Here is a 16,029-nt window from a genome sequence, read left to right as displayed (position 1 = left end):
GAGCCAATGAAAGGGTGACTGCAGCTGAAAATTTGAATCCAGGCAAGCCCTGAAAGAGGTGAGCCTTCAGTAAAGTTATAGAAAGAAATATATAAATCTCTCTGAATTGAGCAACCAGCAACACTCTGCTCCCATTTCCCAACTTCAACAGCACTCATCTCAACAGTCATCTCTTTCAAGCAAACAGCAGCAAGAAGCAGCAACTTTCCAGCGGGGCATCACTTCTGCAACATGATGACATCACAAAGGCTTCAACATATGTTGGCTAGAATGCAGTTTATAAACACCCTGCCAAAGAGATTAGATTTAAAGTTTTCTTGGGATATTGAAATGCTACTGTAATTTAAGGTACTAAAGCTTCTGCTGTTAAACCAGAATGTTTAGACTATGTATTCCTGGAGAGGTGACCCAAGCTAAAGCTTGGTAAAGAGAAAGAAACCATAGAATTTAATTTAGATTTAACATTCTTAAATTCATTAATTTGCCTGAGTTCCTTGAATGGCTTCTTTTCAATAACTGAATTAAAATACATTCCTGGTTTTGTAAGACTAGTTAAGTTAAGATCACTTGCCTTTGCACATTTATAAACTGTTGACGTTATCCATGATATGGCAAACAGCATTCACCTACCCTTAAACAAAATAACTTCCCCATCTATAAGTTGTTTTAGTTAGGTATGGTATACTAGAACAAAACTCATTACTGAAGAAACTGATATATACTGTAACTATGGTTCTTTGAGATGTGATATAGATGTGTATTCTACTTTGGTGTGTGCATGCTGGAGCCAGAGATTTTGCCTAGGAGTAGCTATAAAGGGGTGGTGCTTGGTAGGGCTCATCTCCTTCGTGGACAGATATAAGGGGGCTCTGCTCAAAGGCTTTTGAAATGGATGCAAAGTTGAATCTATACCTGTTATGTATTTGCTGGTGCTCATCCCCCCACGGCAGGGGGTGATAGCGCATTCAACCAGATTGCAAGTGACATCTACTGCATTTTTGAAGAATGTCCCAGTATCTGAGGTATGCAGAGCTGCTACCTGGTCTTCAATTCATACCTTTTGGAAGCATTATGCCCTGCTCCTTGCCATTAGATCCAATGCGGCACTTGGCTCTGTAGTACTATTGTCAGTTCTGGATTCTGTAGAAAAGGAACAGAGGGTAGTTCGCCCAAGCACCACAATACAGCTTTGGTGTCTGCCACCTCATGTGTGGTCCGAATGGACACTGCTAGCTAGGAATCTCTAATCAAAGGCTTGAGAGGCTCATGCACACCTGAAGTGGCACACCCATAGCAACTGACATCTTGAAGAACTGCAGTTACTGCAGAGGATGAGTAACGTTTCCTTTTGCAAAAAAAGATGATGGGTCAGTGTGTGTTGAACCAGAGAATTTGTCATTGGATGATTAGTTGTATTAGACTGCTACGAATTAGCTAGCAGACCCTCCTGAAAGCATCATAGCCCAGTCCACCAAGGGTTGTGAAGCTTCCATAGCTTCTTTGAGGAATGTTCCCATATTAGAAATATGTAGGTCAGCTACCTGCTGTTCTGTACATACCTCTACACAACATTACTCTACAGTACACATATCACAGTCTGATGCTTTTTTGGCAGGGATGTCTTAGAACTTATTTAATTAGATTCCTAGCACCCACCTCCATCAGTTCATATCACTGCTTGTGAATCACCACTAGTGGAATGTGTATGAACAAGAACTTAAAGGAAAAGAAACTATTGCTTATAGTAACTGTGGTTCTTTGAGATGTGTTGTGCACATAGGTTCCATTACTCACTCTCTTTCCCCTCTATTGTGGAGCTTAAGAGCACCCGAATCCTGTATTAGCAAAGAAACTGAGAGGTGGTTGGGGTTGCCCTCCTTAAGCCTTTGATTGGAGACATGAAGATACTCAGGGCACAGGGATGCCCCCCCCCCCCTCTCAGAAGAATGCAAACTCAAGAACACAGGGCACAAGCACACCATCTGTGGAATGTATATGGACAACACATCTTAAAGAACCACAGTTACTGTAAGGTTTCAGAGTAACAGCCGTGTTAGTCTGTATTCGCAAAAAGAAAAGGAGTACTTGTGGCACCTTAGAGACTAACCAATTTATTTGAGCATGAGCTTTCGTGAACTACAGCTCACGAAAGCTCATGCTCAAATAAATTGGTTAGTCTCTAAGGTGCCACAAGTTACTGTAAGGTAAGTCAAGTAACAATTTCTTTTCTGTGTCCCTGCTGATGGCTATAAATGAGGGGTTTTTTTTACCTCAAGAGAGTGGACCAAGAGCAGCATCACCAAATGTTTTGAATCCCACATCTTCTTCCCCCTTCTTTCTCTCTGGCCACACACTTATCTGTTGCCTCTTCATTGTCATTTCAGCTTTGCTTTTACTATTATTCATAGAACAGGCTTTCAAGGGCCTGTAGAATTCTGTATGTAACTCCCCTCAGCACAGTACATGGAAGTGATGTCCTCATGCTAGTGTGTGAGAGTGCAGCTGACCAACAAAACTGACTTTACATGAAGTAAACAAGCTGGATAAATAAAAGTGTTTCCCTTCACTCTTTTTTTATAGTAATCATTGGATGCTACTTATAATTATAGTTGATACAAATGTGATTTTCTAGATGGCTGTCCCTTTAACTATAAGGGTGTGGTCACACAAGCAGTAGATTGGGGTCTCATAATTTGTAGTTACTCTAATTGGGTGCTTTTAAATTTTTTATAACTAGGGCAAAATACTTTCACAAGTGTTTTTCTGTGTCAGAAATCAGAGTAACAGCCGTGTTAGTCTGTATTCACAAAAAGAAAAGGAGTACTTGTGGCACCTTAGAGACTAACCAATTTATTTGAGCATAAGCTTTCGTGAGCTTCCGATGAAGTGAGCTGTAGCTCATGAAAGCTTATGATCAAATAAATTGGTTAGTCTCTAAAGTGCCACAAGTACTCCTTTTCTTTTTGTGTCAGAAATGCTTCCCAAAGAAGATAAATGTACATATAGGGGTACGTTTTCAGAGTGGGGATATGAAGTCATGTGCATTAATCCCATAACAGGATTTTTGCTTGTAATGTCCTGTTCATCATATCCAGTATTACAATATGCTTCTATATTCAAACTTAGGATTTTATTACACTAAAATTTATTTAATTGTCTCCTTATTGGTCTACAAACTTAGTATTATTAGTATATGTTTTTGTTTAGGAAACCATATACAAAATCACTACTCTAGTATGTTTACAATTATCGGTGTAATTGCCCTGTGGAACCTTCAAAGCATACCTGAGTGACCAGTTGTATCAACAGTATTTTTGTTTTGATTGTTGGCTATTCCCATGTGTAACAGATGGCATTTACTGAAAAAAAAATTGAGAAGCTGTGGGATAGCAGAGCATTGCTAATAAAACCTATTGCAAGTTAAACTTGACCTGACATTAATCAAGTTTTGAATGCTACAAATGATTCATGGGTATTAATTAGTCTCCTGATCCTATTAGTGAGCATCAGTATCTCACTGCTGCCATTATCTACTTTCATTCTTATAGGAAACAAATCTATTGCAGTAATTGGATGTTTTTAATGTCTTATGCCAAAATGTTCTGTATGAGTAACTTGGCAAAGGGGTTATTTTTAGCCTTTTAGTATGATTGTTAATTTACTGGTAGATCAGGATGTAATCTGAGTAGCATTTTGTGTGGAATATAGTTGAAATTTTTTTTTATTTCACCAAGACAGTTCAAGATTTTACACTCCCCCAGTCAGTGGCCCATGATTTTGCCATAATTTGTCATATTATTTCATCTGCTGCAACAGATCCCACTTCAGAAAAGGAGTAGTAAGTAATATTATTAAATAGTATTTTATAACTGGATGAGTTTATCAAGCTTGTCTTTATTGTCTGTCTTAGTACTGTGTTAGAAATTAGAGTGCACAATGGTATATCTAGACAAATCAGTTTTTCTAACTTTTGTCTGTTACATCCAGAATCTGTGCTATCCAGAGTGGGTGGTTACATGAAGTATTATATATTTGGACTTTGCATGAAAATCTATTGTAGAATTTACAATAACTCAGCTTTCTTCCTAGTATGGCTTTTCTATTCATTTTTTCAGCCAGGGAACATGAGGCTTCTTTTAGACTACATAATAAAATATAAATCTGTTGATGGTTTGAGTATCCTAGGCAGTTAAATCACAGTAAATTGTTATGGAGTGTTTCACTGAAAATAAAACACTTATCTTTCACTATTTGTTTTTCCACAAGCTGTTTAAAACTTCTTTAGAGAATTTATTATTAGGAAGTTAAATTTTTCACTTAATTTAATTGCTACAGTTACTCTAACAGTTTTCTTCTCTTTCCGTGGCCCACATTTCAGAGCATCAAAGCCCAGAAAATGCAATGTGACTTAAATGACATTTCTGCTCATTATATTCATGGAAAAAATATTAAATTTAGTACAAGATGTTTGTTTTTGTGAATCTAGTCTCATTATTATTTAATAAAATAGTACTTTATTTCATTGGCATTCAATGCCTGAAAGCCTCTAGGTTCCTAATAAAATGTATATTAAACAAATCTTAGTGGTAATATAGCTAAATACATTGAGAAACACCAGGGTATATTATAGAATGTGAACCGAAATCTCACTGCCTACCTGTAGAGGCACTTCAATCCAAATATACAATAAATATCACTTCCTCCTCACTCAGTGTTACACCATCACCCGTACTATGCAGCCCAAACACATGAAATAAACCTAAACTTCTCCTCATCCTTAGAACCTAAAAGGAAACAAAGTGTCTCAAATCTGTCCTGGATGGACACTGCAGATATATTCTCCCCACATTGCAGCACATGGGCATTTGCTGCTTTTCCGTCTTACCTCCAGGATATGATGGAGCTCAGATATGCATCACTAATCCTTAGGTGGCATAAATTAGAGCAGATGCTGGGCAGCTGTAATTTTCTCTGGGGCTAGAGCCAGCATAGACCAATCCACAAGATAAGAGATCCATCATTCACTTCCACCACTCTGTGTAACACCCCGTAGCTTCCCCCTCAACACTGCAATGCATGAGCCTTCTCTTTTTTTGTTACTCCTTTTAGTATATCCTACCTGTGACATTATTTAAATCTAGTATTCATTGCTTTGAGACACCTTTTGCCAAAATCTTTATGTAATTGATCAAGGTGATTTTACTTAGTTGCTTGAAATATCAGGTAGCCATTCACACATTTAGTTTTTCTCATTGGCATGCATGTTTTCTCTCAATTTTTATAGTGGCTTTACTTGGAAGCCTAGGGTAAAATTTTCAAAAACACCTATGTCCCATTATGAAAAGTTTCTTAGTCCCAGTGACATTCAGTGAGTCTCAAGTACCTAAGTCACATTTAAAATGGGACATAGGGCTCTAAGTCACGTAAGCATTTTTGAAAATTTGACCCCTATTCTCTCAATAATTTTAAACAGACATTCCCAATAAATATCAAACTTATCAATGAATCAAAGGTAAGAGATGCTTTATCTCAACAGGAGATCAATTTGAGCATGAGTTTTTTCAAAACATGAATTAGACATCCCTTTTCCTAGCCCCATATTTCTTTTTTAACATATTCAATGTTTGTCCCTATTGTATAAGGTTTCCTCTGTGTTTTACAGAGCTGCCAAGTGAGCTGAATCTTCAGTTAGCTTTTTTGGATTTCAATTCTTATTGCCTGATCTGGTGAAGATGGCTAATGCTGTGGGAGTGGGTCTCGGTATGCAATTAATGACATTCTCAAGCATTGTCCTAGGACATAGCCTCAGAAGATGTTTGTCCCCAACCAGCTCCAGGTTGTCTCTTCTTCCTGACTGCTCTCTCAGGAAATAAAGTCGGAAAGCTGGAGCTCAAAACAGTGAGGGGGTGGGTGACAACAGCCCCAGAGCTTCCAATCACTTTTTATGGACCTAAGTTTGTAAAAAGTTATTGTCTGGGTGAGGTGGGGAAAGACAAATTAGTCATGTGCAAGTTGGCTTTGATGATAAAGTAACTGACCTAAAGTCAAAGCAGACATGAGCCACACTTTTTTGAAGTGCTAAAGGGTTTGATTAATTTAAAATAAAATACAATTAATGCACCACTGGAGTTCTTGATGTAACCTAAAATTAGGGCTTCCTAAATAGCACATGGTAAGTTATTTTCAAAATATTTTTGCCCTTGCCATAACAAGGAAAAAACAGAAATCTCACAAGAAGCTTATGAAATCTCCAGTCAGATTGCTAGACAAAAAGATTCATATAAGCATTCAAACTTTGTTTACCCAAATCAGATTCCAGGAGGTATGCCCACACAAGTAAGAAATCACCTGTACAGACCTTTAATTGGAGTATAACATGGAGTTCCTTTATTTAAAGATCTTTCTTTGTACAGACAACTGAGGTGAAAAACCACTTTACATCTGGCTCATAAAGAATAGGATGAAAAATGTTCCTCTTAATACCAAAAAATGTTTTAAATTAATTCAGATGCATCTATCAGTATTATTGCATGCTGTTAAAACACAGTAAATTTTAAAGGATCTGTGTCTCCTGCTTTGGGTATAAAACATCAACATGGATCTTTAAACATATCAGGTGCAAGTACTTGGGAGTAAATCAATTTTATATTGAGGTTTGTCAAATAAGGGGAAGCTTGCAGGAAGGCATGGAGATGAAGAGGTGATGAAATGGGTATTGAGGCCATTGTCACTGGTAGAAAGGAAGTGTGATGGAGGAAGGCAGAGGAGACCATGTCAGCGATATAGGGCTTGGAAGGCAAAGACAGCTAGTTTAATACAACAGACAAAATACCCACACTGCAGATGTTTTACAGGGACATGATCAAGGTCTATCTCTTATTGGAGGGTGAGAGGAGGTATGGGTGAAGGGGAGGGGTGAGAGGAAGGAAGTGCAGAGACAGAGAGGATTACCAGGTTCCTTTTAATATAAGCAGTACTAAGTGCTAGTAATTTGTGCATGTCTCATTGCAAACTACAATATGCTTGAGAAAATCTGGAATTGTATTGAGATGCATCATTTACAGATCTAAAGCTGTAAATGCTGGCAGTCTTTTATTAGAGCGTATACCAGACCTATTAGGCTTGTGTTTAAAGATTATAAACATTATAGAAAATAAATGTTCTTAAAAGCTGGCTAAAAGTTAATTCACAAAAGACATTTAAAAAAGAATATTAGTGAGGGAGCATCGAAGACTGCAAGACTGATCTCTGGTGAACAGTTAGGATCTAATAAAGATTAATTTTCCTATCTTGTAACTAAATTTAAATTTACTTAAAATAAAACAAGTTATGAATTTTTAATGTTTCAGTAAAAAGAAAAGGAGTACTTGTGGCACCTTAGAGACTAACCAATTTATTTGAGCATGAGCTTTCGTGAGCTACAGCTCACTTCATCAGATGTTTACCGTGGAAACTGCAGCAGACTTTATATACACACAGAAATCATGAAACAATACCTCCTCCCACCCCACTGTCCTGCTGGGGTGGGAGGAGGTATTGTTTCATGATTTCTGTGTGTATATAAAGTCTGCTGCAGTTTCCACGGTAAACATCTGATGAAGTGAGCTGTAGCTCACGAAAGCTCATGCTCAAATAAATTGGTTAGTCTCTAAGGTGCCACAAGTACTCCTTTTCTTTTTGCGAATACAGACTAACACGGCTGTTCCTCTGAAACCTGTCTTTAATGTTTCAGTGTACACTACTAGATGCAGGTGTAAATACATTCTTTTTACATAGTACTAATGTCCTATTTGAGGCTGGGACTGTATCTTCCTCTGTTTCTGTATAGCACCAAGCATATTGACATATAATAATAATAGTAAAAGATACCTTTTGTTTTAATCTATCCTGTCAGGGTGTCGTCTTACATCAGAATTTTTCAAGGTGTTAATAAAAAAGACTTTTAAAAAAGTTTTTAAAACATTTAGGTAAAGGAGTTGTTTTGGTAATATGTTACCCATGGGGGAAAGAAATTCTCAGTTTAACAGAGCTAAGATAACTAAAAAGAAATATTTCTAGTGGTAAAAGTATTTGTGTCAATATAAAATAATATAGAGGCATTGGTTTCAGAACCATATTTCATTTTTCATTTCATTTTTTCTTTTAAAGCAGGGATTAAACCTCTTATGAAAAATACAGTGTATCCTCTCCAAACTTACAGTACTTTCTTTTTGAGCACAGAATGAATTTTTTGAGAAAATTTACAAGTAAATCTATTAGTTAAAATCAGATGCTAGATCATTTAAGAAATGTATCAGTTGTCATTATTTCTTTGTCTCAAATTATTTTTAATAATGGAATTACGCTGACTCTTCAAATTTATAGCTAAAAATATAGCATGGGCTATATTTGAAGTAATTAGGTTGTAATTAAGCTAATGATTAATGACTTGTATTTAATTGTTCTGATTACGTAGGTTGCAGACCTGGTCAGGTGAATAACTCAGATAACTCCTGAATATTATGTTTACATGATTTTATATAAGCTATAACTCAACTAACTTTTCTTCTAAGATAATTTGATCGCAAATCAAGTCTGAGGGAGGCTAAACCTGTGTTATTGATAGGTTGCTTGGCTCAGGTGTCACTGCCTTCTAAAGATTCATTGGTTGCATGCTAGTGTGGGCATCAGTGCATGAAAGGCTCCCCTTGGCACTGCCTTGGCTCCGCTATGTACTGTTAGGGGAAAGCACATAAGGGTGTCCTTAAAAAGCAGATAAACTGGAATGGAGGAGCCGGAAAAGCTCTGTTCCTCATTTCATGTAACACACTCCTCTAAATTAGTAAGACAGCTGTAAATTACATGAAGCTTGGTTGCTTTGTACTGTGCTGTTGATCTGATCACCCCTAAACCCAGTTTAACTGGCTGGGACACTGGCTACTTTGAGCTGTGGTAGTTTACTGGCAGTGCTTAATTTGTAATGAAATAGGTGCCGGAGCTCAAACAATTTTTTTACTTTCATAAATGATGCATCAAGCCCAGAGATGCTGGGGTTCTGAATTGCCAATCCTAGAGGAGCCAGGGCTCAGACCTGGCAAGCCCTGGTACAAATTAAGCACTATGTACTGGCGAATAGCTATTAAAAGTTAAGATTAAAAGGTGATTTAAAGTTGTTGCTACATGTCTTCAGATAATTAGAAATATTGTTCAGTAGCACTCTCTTCAGTTTTACTAATGAGTTTTTATGAATGAAATGTAATATTTTTGTAAAAGTCAAAGTAATTCCCAGCCAACAAACTGTTAAGATGAAGTTAAGGTTGAGACTTTGTATTAGTAAATTAAGGGTCAGAATATTACAAGGATGTTGTAATTATCCCCAACCAAACATTAGATACTCAGGAAATTCAGAGTTATGGCTATTTTTTTTTAACTTGGGAATCTAGTCTGTCTACGGTATTTCTAGGGTGCCCATCATAGTATCTGATAATTTCTGAAATGTTTGATTGTTTTTATTAATGTGTATTGTTTTTGGTTGCATACAGTTAACATATATAATGTTCTCACAACCTAAGGCCTCACAAACAATATGCAACTGATATAGCTAATGAAAATGTTACTTATTTGCATGAGACAAGGTGTAGGTGAGGTAATAGCTTTACCTCTAATACTTTTGAACAAACGTATTTCATTATGAAGAAAAAGAAAAAAAATAGATGAGCAATTTGAACTTGGCTTTGGTATAATACCTAAGGGTTGGTACATGAAGAATTGATATGAGCTTGGGTTAAAACTGAATTAAGTTAGCCTACAGCAGTTTTGAAATTGATTGGGAAAATCACAGATGCATATTTGTCTCTCCTAATGAAATGCAAAATGAAATTTTCCATATAATAAACTCTTTGAGTTTAATTCATAGCAATCATTGGTATTTGCTGGAAAAAAAATTATTTTCTGATGCTTTGCATCAGAACTTTAAGCAAAATAGCTAAGTAGTTAAGAGAGATTGTTACATAATGTAATTTAACACATTACTCATAAAATCTTGGTTATGGTGCTTCCGTTAGATTATTTTATAGAAAATCACTGCTTAGTACAAATAAGCTAATAAATATTTCATACGCAGCAGATTTCTTGTAGAAATCTACAGTTTCGTAATATATTTTTAAAGTGTGCAAGGAAGAGACAGGAGAGGAATTTGTCTGAGCATGGACTGGAAGTTTCAAACTCCTGTATCTCTCTCTCATATGAAATTACCTCTGAAAATCCACAAGAATTGGGTGCCTTGCCCTAGAGCTACCAAACCATTGATTAGAAATTGTGTTGATTGGAATGCTTTATCCACCAAAACATCCTCTAGGAGAATAAAGAGAATGTGTGCGTCTGCCTCTGGCTGTCGTCGTCAGATATTTTTTTTTAAATTCCAAAGAAGAAATAGGGGCCCAGAAAGCTGATCATTCAACTTTTCACTATTCAGGAAACACTGTCCCACTGGCTGAGAGATAGTTTCATCAAAATCAGGCCGTAACATTTATGTTTGCAAACTGATTAAATAATATTGCTCCAGATCACAATATTTTTTTAAGAGAAATCTTTTTTTAAACAGAAGTCTTCTTGTCACATGACTATGCTTGGAAGGATTTATTTTTATTGATAAATGTCGGTAAACATCAATTTCACTGCGCGCACGCAAACTGATGAAAAAATATTTCCACTGATGATTAAAATTTACAGATAGGCAAAGTAAGGCCTAGTGCAGTGATTTAACCATTTGAATTAGCGTTGTTACAAGTGGACTAGTCAATGAACAGAAAAAAGAGGTATGATTTGTTGGTTTAAGGATGTTTACTTTGTATATTTTTACATGTGATGTTGAAAATTTGTGTTCTAACAGTTTATAAAGGTTTCACTATTTGAATCTCATTCTGTCATTCAATAATTGTCTGACCAACTCCCATAATTTCCTGCAACAGTGAGTGAAAATATAAATCAATAAATAGAAAAAATGCTCAAGTAAACATTTGATGATATTCCTTGAGATTGTACAAAAATTAAAATCAATTTCCGCCAAGTCTGCACATGATTTGTACATTTTAAACAGTTGTTTTCAGCAAATCAAAAGCCAGGATTTTCATATTAGCTGGAACAATTATTTTTATTCATGAATTGCTTTTTAAAATAAGAATAATAGAAAATGATTAAAATAATAAACCATATGGAGGAAATATGTCCTCTTTTAGTGTTCACTGTAGAGCAGGAAACTACCTGCAGTGAGTCAAGGGCTTCACGGGTAGAAATTCATACCAGTAAACTACTAAGAATAGCTTACCAGCAAAGCTGGATTGTGTGCATCATTTATCTTTTTTGCACAAAGCATCTTTGAAATGCATTGCATTTTATTTGTTCCCTGGCAGTCATCCCAGTTAAGCAGGTGTGCCATTTATCATGGTGCCGATTAAATAGATTATACTGTTCAAGTTAATTAGAAATGTTAACATGTTTGGTAAATTAAACAGGAAGATAGGAGGCTGATTTCAAGATGAATATTGCGTATCTACAATTAGAAGTTTGTACAACTAAAAACGTATATTAAAATTTTGGTAGTGAAAAAGTAATATAAGTTTACTCATAATTCAAGCAGTCTTTTTTTGTTCATGCCACTGATTTTAGAATCTTCTTAAAACATAAAAGCATGAACATAAACATGCTTAAAACATAAAAATGTTTTAGACATTTTTTCAAATTCTGCAATATACAAGCACTCTCAGCATAACATAAAAGTCTCATGGCAAAACCCTTGTAATCCAGCCACACTAAGACTACTTTACTTAATAAACCTTTATCTCTTATCTGTTAGTTTGTCTTCTGGGGTTTGGTCAATCAGAATAAATTGTAAGGCATTTTCTATCATGGTAGTAGTAGGCAAGAAAAACGACCTGTTGCTCTTTTTGCTTCACAACTTAGCTTCCCATATTGGACGAAAAGATGAAATAACTCCCTAACTAGTCTGCTGCTTCCACAACTCACAGGACAAATGTCCATTATTTATAGGTCTCTACTGATTGACCAAGTGACAGAAAAACTAACAGGTATGGTAAGAAGGGGAGAAGTTATTTTTTTTGAGTTTCATCAGCAGAGACCACAAGGTTCTTAAAGGTGACCTTTGGAAGGGAGGAGGGAAATCCCTTTTTTGCTTCTTAGTGTGGTATTAATGTTCTCACAGGTCTCTCTCTCTCTCTCTCTCTCTCTCTCTCTCTCTCTCTCTCTCTCTCTCATATTGGGAATATTATACTGAAAGATTCTGATAACTGTAAAATTTGAGAAATTATGACATGAGTAATGAGGGATTGTCATCAATTGTTAACAGAATTGTTCTTGGTTTTTGACCCCCTATTTAAATTCAGTGCCTAATGAACACTTGAGAGAGAGCATATTTTTGCTGAAGATTCAACGTCCTTGTCCCTTCAGTTAAGGTGGAGATTTCACAATACACATTCATGAAATCCCCATGATATCATTCAGCAAAACCAAGGAAGTTCAGATTTGACATTTTGAAAGTTAAGCGCCAAGCAGGGATTCAGGGGGTCTTTATGCTTCGTATAGAGTGAGGAGTGGGCATCAAGGGAAAGGAAAGTTTTAAGGTTGGATTTGAAGGAGGACAATGAGGTCACATTGTGGATGCTTACAGCAACCTCCTCTGTAAGGGATGGCATGATAGAAGACTTAAAGGTACTAGTTTTTAAATTTGGTATTGGGTGATGAAGTCTAGAGTCATTTGCAGAGCAGAGGCAGGAGTAGATATCTTGATAGCACATGATAAGTAGGGTGGGGATAGGCCATGAAGGGCCTTCAAAGTTGAGGACAAGTTGTTTGATGTGGTGGACAAGCAAGGAGACAGTTGACAGATGCAAAGAGAGGGAAGATATGGTTGAAGTGATGAGTTAGGAAATTCTCTCCGTAGCAGCATTTTGAATGGGTATAAATGGGACCAGGTGGGATTTGAAAAGGACAGAGAGGAGGAGGTTGCAGTAATTGAGACTTGAGAAGATGAAGACCTGGGTAGCAGTTTTAACTATATAGATAGAGAGGAAAGACCAGATCTTGGTATGGCCTGGACATGGTGATCTAGAAAAATGGCTGAAAAACTAAGGGCCAGGTTATGGGCCTGACTGATGTGGGGATAGTGATGTCCATGGTGACTGACAGATGGAGGAAAGATCAAGAGCTCTGTTCTGCACATGTGGTGTTGAAGCTGATGGCTGGACCTCCATGAGGAGATGTCAGAAAGACAAGCCTATTTTATCTTTGCGCATAAGAAAAACTTCTCTTAAGAGAGGGCCACTCTAAGCACTCTTATCATCATGTGGGGTTAGTCAGTAGGGCTTAATGCAGGAGTGTGGCGATCACTGGGTGTAGTATACTGAGAGGTGTAATTAATTATATACACAGCGCTGTCAAATGCAAAAAGTAAAGGGAAACTTGAAATCTAATCAGTTTTTAGAAAATAAGTAGCTTCCAGGACTACATGTGCTCCTGTAGCCCCTGCCAATTTTTGTGGTCAGCAAACCAATGATGGTCCCAAGGCAGATCCTCCAACAGTTCTGTCCAGAAAGGGATTGACATTTGAACATGTGAATAGGGTGCAGTATATGTACCTGACTGAGGTACATGCAAAGTGCATCTTTAGATGCCTCAAAAGTTGAGGAGAGTCTAAGTTCAAGTCTACAAGAGTTTCTACCTGATCAAATTGGGCAGCCAAGGACCTAAGGGAGCTAATCCAATGGGATTGGTAATTTTAGAGAAGCAGTGCTTTTCCAAATTATTTGAATATAAGAAAGCATTAAACACATTCTTAATATGATAAAATTTGGGTTTTCTGGTTTTGCTGGGTTTTTTTAAACTCAGTTGTGATACTTCCTTATCCTAACTTTTTTTTTTAATTTAATTTATACAAAGATCAGGTCTGGGGCAGACAGCAACATGAAAAACAATCCCGATTAAAGATTTCATGCATAACCTGAAAGAGTCAGCAGTGCAGAAAAATACTTTATCAAGAGTGTTTTTTTAACACAATCTCCAATGTGTTACGTTGGTCAGCTAGAGCAAAGATTACCAGTGACTCATTACAATTTACTTTGAAATGCAGGAACAATTATTTTTAATTTTGAACAATATCTAGTAAATATTCCAGATTTTTAATATGTTTTTTTCCTAAATACTGGGATTTTCATGTGCCAGTCGAGCTCTGAAGATTTAAAAAAACTCAATCATTTTAATAGCTGCTGGTCATGAGTTTCTGTTGCAAATTTCAGACATTCAAACTATACGATTATCTGAGTACGTGCTAGGACTTCAGATTTTAAATGTGGATCCTACAGCACTGAAAATTAACAACTCAGTGGATCGTTTTCAACTCAGCATCCAGTACTATACTGAAAATTAAGTTCTTTATCACATCTGAGAACTATTTTAAAATGTTTTTAATAAAATTATTTCTAAAAACTGAATAATGAAAGCAATAATGAATGATGCTTCTTATATTTTGTTCTTTATAGAGTGAAGATAAATGTTTCAAGTACCATATTTGTGTTTAAAATAAAATGTGTATGTCTGGCAAAAAAAAAAAAAAGTAAATTATCACATGCAGTTATCACATACAATCAGCCACAAGTTGAAACAATTTTTTTTCTCAGGTGGGACACTAGCATTCTGATTATTTATGGTGTGTTGAGCTACACTGCTGTGTAGCATTATATCTACTGTTAGACACAAATCTTTGGTAACTTTTCATGCTTTTAAAATTAATTCCTTACTCAGGGCTGGATTCTGATACACTTATTCACCTTAAGTAGTAGCTTAGTTACTGAGTAGTCCCTGTCATTTAAATGGGATCATTCCGAGAGAGGCACTACTGGGCCAAAATTTTCAAAATTTCCTAAAGTTAGTTACATTTTTGTGTTTTATATATCTGTTTTTGCTATTTTATTTGATCTTGAGGTAACTGACTGATCTGTTAATTTATTTTTCAAACATTGCCAAGGGAGCCCACAGCTTTAGATGAGTATAGAGAAGTCAAGATTATAATTAATAAATATTATTTAGATACCTATATAACTGGCCTGATTTTCAGAATTTCTGGTTACTCACAGCTTCCATGAAGTCATTTGTTCCCAGAGACTTCATATTTAGGTACACATTAAGATATGTGGTCACTTGACATAAATACTGACCCCTTTGTTTGGCTTGGTAAATATTTCTCTCAGGTAGATAAATCTAGATGTTCACCTCAACAGAAGTCAAACTCTGCTTGATATGTAACAGCATATTAATTCAGATCATGACTTTAATTAGTGCAATAGTTTTTACTGGGATATGGAAGTTAAGAATTCTGCTTTACAAAAGCTTTGTATATAATCACTAGAAGTTTTGTTTTATTTTCAAATATAATGTAATCTTAAAAAAGTAATATTTCATATGTTTAAAATAGCAACTGTTATTAATTGCATTTTTGTGGAAGCCTATCTTGTCCCATACTTGAACAGCTTTTGTGTTACCAGTACTTTTCTGAAGTATATAGAATCATCATGTTTTCCAAACATCCTTTTTCTAACCCTAATGTTTTTCTCAAACTGGTATAATATCTTGAGGCATGCGTGCTACTTTTGTCGGCGTATTATTTGTAAATATGTTAATTTAATTCCACCAGGTCTGTTTTTTCTTTGTATTTTTCATGTTGCCCAGATTCTGAACCCAAGCTTTAAATGGTAATCTAGTTATTTTAAAAAGTGGTTACTGAAGTACTATGGAACTTTTATCAATGTGGAATCTTGCAAATGAAACACTTTCCTCTATACTGGAAATATTATTTTTGTTTTGTTTTTCTTTTACAGCTTCTTGAAGGAAGTTTTGCCAGAGAAGTCAGTCATGAAGTGGATGGACTGATTTTTCAGCCTACAGGCGTAAGTTGCAATGGAACTTAATTTTGGGATTGAAAACTTCCAGTTACATTCCTTCACTTGTGCTAATGAAATTTTTTTCACCATCTGCTACTAA

At 36.0% G+C, this 16,029-nt stretch overlaps 1 protein-coding gene across 4 annotated transcripts in view; it reads left to right on the top strand.

The window, feature by feature from the left end:
• Positions 1–16,029, top strand: part of RNGTT (RNA guanylyltransferase and 5'-phosphatase) — a 436,222-nt gene that overhangs the window by 216,916 nt on the left and 203,277 nt on the right. For all 4 annotated transcript variants that reach the window (XM_073336687.1, XM_073336684.1, XM_073336683.1 and 1 more), the window contains one exon: positions 15,867–15,935. In XM_073336687.1, coding sequence (XP_073192788.1) covers positions 15,867–15,935 — 69 coding nt within the window. The remainder of the gene's footprint in view (positions 1–15,866; positions 15,936–16,029) is intronic.

Source organism: Lepidochelys kempii, chromosome 3 (assembly GCF_965140285.1).
Source record: "Lepidochelys kempii isolate rLepKem1 chromosome 3, rLepKem1.hap1, whole genome shotgun sequence".
NCBI classification, from domain to species: Eukaryota; Metazoa; Chordata; order Testudines; family Cheloniidae; genus Lepidochelys; species Lepidochelys kempii.
Note: the sequence above shows the minus strand (reverse complement) of the source record. Positions and strands in the feature narration are given on the sequence as shown.